We start from the raw sequence: 8,227 nt of genomic DNA, 5'->3' as shown, positions 1-8,227 counted from the left end.
TCTCTCTCTCTCTCTCTCTCTCTCTCTCTCTCTCTCTCTCTCTCTCATAAATATTTTTCTAAGTTTACTAAAAGAGAAAACACGTATATAAAAGTGCTACGTCATTTTATTTGTTAGATCTAGATCTAGAATACATATAACGAATTCAATTCCTCTTAACATACTTCTTGCAATATCGAGTGCAGCTTTAAATTGTATTGTTGTATGGTACATGCTTTTGAAAATCTATAAGCACGAGCTATAAGCATGAAAAAACGCAAAAATAAATAAAATATTAAAAAAAAAATGTTTAAAGGAGAGGAATATACCGGGATATCTCGACAACTTCTGGATAAAAAGAAAATATCAATTTATTATCAGGGCTCAGAAATTACCGTTACTAATACTCAAGGCGTGATCCATAAAGCCTGGCTCGCGAATAAAATACGAGATTACAGAGCAAACACGGTGGGAATAATGGCGAGCAGTAGTGCATCAAGCATACACAGCAAGCATATGACATTGCTTTTGATCCAAAGGTTTAAAATACGCAACGAGCGCATCGCAACACCCACGTTATTCCCGCTCAATCGAGCTGCGAGCAGAGGCCAGTATTTATGCTATTTGCCACTGTTACACCTCGCAGACAATGGTTATAAATTACGTCTCAAATTATAAATACGTTAACTTCCGAGCCCTATTTTACTATTCGACGTTACGAATTTATATGATGCAATACAAATCCTATTCTACTTCCTTCAACCTCCGTATTAGCTGTATTATTGCATGATGCATTAAACATGACGAATTCCTAGGATATTAGTTATCAAAAATATAATTAAACATTATCAATGCAATTTTTACCATGAAATAATCAAGGACCACATGCTTGTGAGATTCGTACTAAAGCAATAAACATACATTTCTCAATGTCTGTTTGCACAATGATCGCTAAAATCATCTACCATCAATATATAAAAATTATAAAAATATTAATACAAATAATTCATATTATATAGATTTCCACAACAAACGGATTCTGTAAAAAAAAAAAAAAGAAAAAAAACTTACCAGTCAAAAGAATCAAAAAGAAAAAAAAGTTTTTTGCTGTTAAAAAAAAGACTTAAAAAAGACAAGTTAGTGAAAGCTATTGCGAGAACTGAAGGAAGTCCATCACGTCAGAAACAAAGGTACTGCGACAAACATTACATGTATATGATTTTTCTTTAAGCATTAATGTTTTTCACCGAATATATGAAAAAAGTTTGAACTTTATGAAGTTATATCGATACAAAATAGATCAAGTTGCTTTAGCTAGACTCGGTTAGGTCAAAATGGAGCAATCCGATGCCAAAGGGTGGAAAGAGGAGAGTTTGTTTGACTGAGCTTGAAGACTCACCCTGCGGGCCAGAGGGGTTCGAGTTGGAGTTGGGCTGCGAGGAGTTGGGCTGAGGGGGCTGGGGTGGGGGCTGGGTCCCAGGAGGAGGCCCATTCTGTGGCATGTTCCAGGAGCTCCAGGAGCCCCCAGGCCCGCCCCCCGCAGCCCCGCCAGTACCCGCCGTGGGCCCGTAGCCCCCTGAAGCGGCCGCCGCCGGCCCACCTGCGATCATCAACCACACAAAACACGTGTCACCGACCGCCGTCACACCTCACCTTTTTTTCTTATCGCTCTCTTTATATAATTTACATTCTATTTTTCTTTTATCATTTGTCTCTCTTACTTGGCTTAAAAATATAATAAGGTGTCTCTAATTTCTCAACGCTACTCGAGAATGCGTCGCTCTTCTCTCGATGATTTAAACGTTCATGCTTGGTTCTCTTAATAAACGAAATAGAATAAGAAGAAAAAAAGAAGAGAAAAGAGATAAAGAAGATGATAGAGGATAGATGGTAATAGTGATCGGGTGCAAAAATTGCTAATACGAAGAATATATACAAAATCTGTGTGCGACTTTGTAACATGTATGAGATACTGATTATCACAAAATATATGCATATTGATGATTATATCATCAGCAATGTTAATTAGCTAACTAAGCGTATTATCATATCGTCATAACTTGTGCTTCAACTGATGCTTCGAGTTTGTGCATATTTACTGTGTTGTAAATAAATAAAGTGAGTATACTCTGTATTATGACGAATGTGGGTGAAGATTTGAACGAGTAAAATTCAATAATAAATGAGGAGGATCGCTTGCTTAAAGTTGAAGAGAATCAAGCATAAACTCCATAGATAAGATTATGAGGTCTAATATTCCGGATATGTTTACTTACAAAATACGTATTACGTCAATCCAGACCAATTGTTAAAAACTGATTAGCAATATTTGAAATACGTAGTCAATAAATTTGTACTGTGGTTACGCACATACATGCGTTACATCCTTTAGTTCTTCTAAAAATACGATGCAAACGTATCATTACAAATTATTACATAAGTTACATTGATATAATGTAAACCTGAAAAAGTTATACCTGAAAATCCCTAAAAAGAAGAAATTATTTTAAATTAAACATCTTTTGTGCTTAAAATTAATTTATGCTAAACATTTACAAAATCGCATACTCATTACATAATGTCAATAACTTTGACATACACGTAAGTCTGGACTGACATAATTACTTTTACCTTTTTACTTTCTTTATATCAGAGAATATCCTATTTTCTTTCTCTATATCATTAACCTCCAGGGGGCGTCACAATTATATTGCGATTTCTAGATTTCTCATGTTCTTATCTTTTTTTCTTTCTTCTTCTACCTCTCCAAGCAGGATGGAAGGGGAGGGGAGTAGGATCAAAAGTTATGTTAATAATTATAGTTATTATCATACGATCTGTGTACCACCTTATCGCTACTTGTAATATAAGTATCAATTAAATTGATATTTGATGCAAAATTAATAACTCGATTGGATTAGCAAAATCGATTCAAGCTAAAAACTTTTAGATGTCTTGTAGAACTTCAGCTGTGTGTACAAATCTTTTTGTAGAAAATTTTATTTCCCAAATATAAAGTTAAAATCGACCTTGTTTATCATGTACCACATATCATCAAAATAATAAGATATGCTAAGTTATCTAATATGTCAGTGACATTCCTATAATTACTGTATAATAAGATATTTCTTCAGATTTTATGTAGCTTTAAACGCGCGTCTGCAACCGCCAACTTTGACATAAAATATATTACTTTTAATTAAATGCTAGCATCTTAAACACTGTCAATATAGCAAACTTTTCAGTAGAAATCTTTCAGATCATCTTCGTTGTTTACCGACTAATAGTAAGCGCTTAATAATAAGAATGAGGGGTCTTTCCTTTTCTTTCTTTCTCTCGAGATTCTCATAATCTTTGTTCAAAATCATAGTAACTGTGTTCAAAATCATAGTTAACTGTGTGTTAAACGCGAAATTAAACGGAAGAGGATGTCTCGTGTGTATGTGTGTGTGTGTATGTGTGTATGGATGTTTGGAATTATTGATGAAACTCACCGTAGCTTCCATAGCCTTGAGTAGCCGCCGCAGGCTGAACGTTGTAGCTACTACCCCATTGATGCGGTGGAGGCGGAGGTATTTGTTGCTGCTGCGGAGGTCCTGGTGGTGCTCCCCAACCTTGAGTGTTATACTGAGTACTGTATCCAGCATATCCACCAGTTTGAGGGCTGGTTCCCCAACCTTGATATTGCTGCATCATATTTCCTGGCGGACCCATCGGACCTCCCATCATCGGTCCACCCATCTGGCCATTCGGTCCACCCATCGGACCCATGTTCCCCGCCATACCCATCGGTGGACCACCCTGTTGAGGCGGACCCCACTGACCTTGATGACTATCATTCATTTTGCTCGAGGAATCTCTCGGTTCTGCACGTTTAATCTCAACCTGGAAAGAGCAAATACCACAAACGTGTAGTTGTAAAAGATTTTTCTCTCTCATCATACAGAGAAAAAACTTTAGATTTACATCAAACGAATAAAACAAAATAAATAAAAAAAAAGTATAGAAACGTACGCTGCCACTTACAATTATCTTTACAAGTTATTGTATATTTTTTTAAGCTAACAAGTGGTTATTATGTTCTTTAAATTAACGCTCTATATTCACGCTTATATGTTGCGCCTTACACATAAAAATAATATTCTATTATTTCTAATTATAAAATAGAAAGTCATCATTTCGACACTGTGTTTATATCATACATTAAATATTTTTTAGAGTAGTGTTAAATGATAAATAAAAGATATTATTAAACATTTATATATTATACAAATGCATATATATACATATAAATGTTTAAAAATTGTTTTATTTATTAACTTGACACTGCTCGAATTATAAGATTAATTTACTTCTCTCCTTGTTAATACAATAAGGTATACATACACGCTATATAAATAATTTACGACTAGAATTCTCCTATATAGCAATATATTAACGATATATTTATGTATATATATATATTTATATATACTTATTTTCTATTCGCTGTAAGAAATTATGTTCTGATTGGTAACGTGGTTTAATCATGTATTGATTTGTTATACCTGTTTTCCATTCAGGTTGACAAAGTGCTCCGCAACGCATCTGTCCACTGCTTCTTCATCCTCAAAACTTAGGAAGCCAAATCCTGTCGTCCAAACGTGAGAAATATAATCAACAAAATGCTCGCCGAAATAATACGAGAAAACGCATTCCTTTACAATACAATGTGTAAAATATGCGAATATACACTCAAAAAAGACATACGGTTCCCATCGCGCTTCTGCTTCCTAATATGTGTGTATGTATGTGCGCACACGCGCGCTCACTCACTCACTCACTCACTCACTCACTCACTCACTCACTCACTCACTCACACACACACACACACACGCACACACACGCACGCACGCACGCACGCACGCATACACACACACACATTATATATATATACATATATATATACATATGTATATATAAATATATATATATGCATATATATATATATATATATACATATATATATATACATATATATATATATATATGTATATATACATATATATATATATATATAACTTATTAAATCATAAATTCTTTTATGTTACTTAATTAATAAAATAGCATAGACTATAAACGCTTTTTATAATTGCGCAATATAAATTTGTTAGTAGTAATCTATTATACTATTGTCTCAGTGTTTATCGCCCCTACATGTAATTAATTCATAAAATAAGCAGTTTATTACAACAAATAAGAATATCAACTTCACTTTGAATGTATACAGCAAACACACAGCAATAGCTATAAAATATGTCAAAATATATAACTGGAAAGTATACTTATATCTAGTTTGACCTGCCAATAAATATGTCAGTTATCTTATCTATAAGTATAATAATAATAATAATTAAATTTGGTTTCCGCGCGGGTTTGAGCCGCGTGAATTCTTCTTTGTCTGATTCCGACGTTTCGTGAACATTTCAGTTCGCTCAGAATCAGACAAAGAAGAATTCACGCGGCTCAAATCCGGAAGCCAAATCTAATATTCATGAATACCGCGAAAGCCTCAAATACCAATATAATAATAATAATAATTTTTAACCGAGAATTAGTAAGTATAGTACTAGTAAATTTAATTTAAACTACCCGTACTAGTAGTTTAATTCAATGTGTATAAATCTTGAATTAAAACATAAATATATTTAGTAGCTAACGAACTTAAGCTATGTATAACTTACGATAGCATAGTCTGGAAAAAGCGTTACACTTAATAAAAACTTAACGAAAAATTTATTAAACTATGTGTCTGTTTAATTTAACATGAAGTACCGCAAACGTGTGTGTAATATAATCGAAAAGGAGCAAGGATAAATGTGTGAGTGTATATATATTACAAAAATTAAATTAGAACCCGATAATGTAGTAATACATAAATACGCAAAATCGGATAAATTTTAATTTTAATTCAATCTTACAATATGTAATAAACTACTATATACATATATTAAAATATAAGAATTATTAAGTAAAGAAGCTACTAACTATAATTAAAATTTTGTATTAGCTATGATCAATAATAGAAATAAAGGGGCGCTAAAAACTAACACAGAAGCAAAGAGATTTTTATCAACAAATCTTTACGTAAAACAACAAATTACGTAAAAAAAAAAACAATCTTTACGTAAAGAAATTGTTGAAATATAATATCTTTTAATCAAGTGTGTTTACTACTTATTATATCTTTTATTAATTCTAATATCACTTTATTGCATTTTGGCAATTAGTGTGCTCAAAACGGAATCCTTCATCTAATGCTAGCTTTTGTAAAATTATATTTAGTATCGAATGAGAAATATTTCTATTAGTTCAAATTTTTTCTGACAATTTTTTTATTAATATGTGACTATTCTGTGTTTGCAGTAGTATTTTAGAACACTTTTATAAATTAATATTGCATAAATTTTAGTTAGGAAAATAACTCTGTATTTTCTTCGCAAGAAGTTTGTGTTTTATTCTCTAAAAATTTTGATCATAAACTTAATTTAGCCAGTATATTGTTTGCTAACAATATACTGGCAAAGATTATAAAGAGATAACTTATCCTAAAGTTATCTTTTAATATAATATTAATGGTTTTCACAACTTTTCCTTTAACATAAATATACATCACAACGCAGTTATATAGTGGACACAATATAAGAATTATAGAGAAAAGTGGATTAATATAAGAACTATAGAGAGAAAAGTGAATTAATGATTTTAACAATAAAAACCACGTGCAAATTAAAAATATTATAAAAAATATGAGAACCATTAAAAATAGTGCTAATAAATGAGTCATGATACAAAGGGCAGCTTGCACTCACCTCTTGATTTCTTTTTTTCCTGGTCATACATTATCACTACTTCCATAACTTTGCCAAAGCGAGTAAAGTAAGACCGCAAATCAGTCTCAGTCACATTGCTTGGCAAACCACCAAGAAAAACTTTTGGAAAACCACCACTACGCTTTGGTTTTTGAAGAGTACGTGGGTTACAAGGTTTCGGATCAATCTATAACATAAATCGTCAATAGATCATTACTTTAATTAATGTTTTTTTTTACAAACTTTATTTTTCTTATAGCCTTTGTGATTACATAACTATAAAATTTCGTTAAATATATTTTTGGGCAATTTACACATTATATAGACGTACCGTACGACCATCAAGTTGGTGAGGGCCATTTTGAAGAACCAAAGAAACATTTGCTGGGTCACTAAATGTCACAAATCCAAACCCACGACTGCGTCCAGACTCACTATTCTTCATAACCACACAATCTATTACTTCACCATATCGGCCAAAGTAACGCTGCAAATTTTCTTGGGTTGTTTCCCATGATAGTCCACCAACAAATAATTTTCTAGAACACAGTATGAAAAAAAATGTATTTAATGTTATTAATATGTTGAACATCACCATAACTTATACTCTGAATAAAGGAAGAAAATGAGTGATAAAATTTAAAGAAAATATAAAATATATATAAATTATGCACTGATATTAACATATCAGTTACGTTACACAATTCATGTATCATACAGAATACTCAAATTTATATCATTTTGTAACAAAAATAATAAAAGTAAATTTATTAAAAAATATAATTTTTTCTTATAAAAAAATAGAAACTTTATAAAAGAATTTGTTACATATTATCCAAAAATAAAGCACTCATATATGTAGTATATAAAATAATAAATGCTCTTACATGTGTATCTAAATAAATAGAAGACAATTTAACATTTCAATTAAAACACTTAGAAGACAATAAACAGATAGTTACAGTATGTGTGTGTGTATGTGTGTTTACTCATTTATTTATATACAGAATTTCTTTTAAAAATATAAACTCTAAATCTATTGCATGAATGTAGATAAATGTTTCAGCATACAAAGTAAATTGTGATTCAAATTCATTAATTTGTTTTTTTTTTTTTCAAAAATGTAATAACCTATATATAATGAAGTTGTATACAAATATAACATATATATATACAATGAATACAATATAAATTGAGGTTTAAAGATAATAATTAGTGAAAATTAGAATAATGCAATTTTGCATTGCGCATACATATTAGTAAAAATGTTATTCAGAATTTCAAATATCCAAATTTTAAAATAAAGAGTACTCTATCAAGTTCTCTCTCTCTCTCTCCCTCTCTCCCCCCCTTTCCCCCCTCCCTCCCCCCCTCTCTCTCTCTCTCTCTCTCTCTCT

The 8,227-nt window shown here is 31.6% G+C and overlaps 1 protein-coding gene across 9 annotated transcripts in view; it reads right to left on the bottom strand.

Annotated features, from left to right (window-relative positions):
* Positions 1-8,227, bottom strand: part of LOC116844114 (heterogeneous nuclear ribonucleoprotein 27C) — a 124,759-nt gene that overhangs the window by 115,223 nt on the left and 1,309 nt on the right. For 7 of the 9 annotated variants that reach the window (XM_032815254.1, XM_032815255.1, XM_032815259.1 and 4 more), the window contains exons 2-6: positions 7,162-7,369; positions 6,831-7,017; positions 4,527-4,609; positions 3,474-3,864; positions 1,379-1,579 (exon numbers count right to left, since the gene is read on the bottom strand). In XM_032815254.1, coding sequence (XP_032671145.1) covers positions 1,379-1,579; positions 3,474-3,864; positions 4,527-4,609; positions 6,831-7,017; positions 7,162-7,369 — 1,070 coding nt within the window. The remainder of the gene's footprint in view (positions 1-1,378; positions 1,580-3,473; positions 3,865-4,526; positions 4,610-6,830; positions 7,018-7,161; positions 7,370-8,227) is intronic. The other 2 variants (XM_032815262.1, XM_032815263.1) reach the window with 1 other exon arrangement.

The sequence above is a fragment of the Odontomachus brunneus genome, unplaced genomic scaffold (genome assembly GCF_010583005.1).
Source record: "Odontomachus brunneus isolate Ranch 3 - 2012 unplaced genomic scaffold, Obru_v1 Obru_scaffold_039, whole genome shotgun sequence".
Classification (NCBI taxonomy): Eukaryota; Metazoa; Arthropoda; class Insecta; order Hymenoptera; family Formicidae; genus Odontomachus; species Odontomachus brunneus.
The sequence above is the reverse complement of the archived record's forward strand: the minus strand, read 5'-3'. Positions and strand labels throughout refer to the sequence as shown.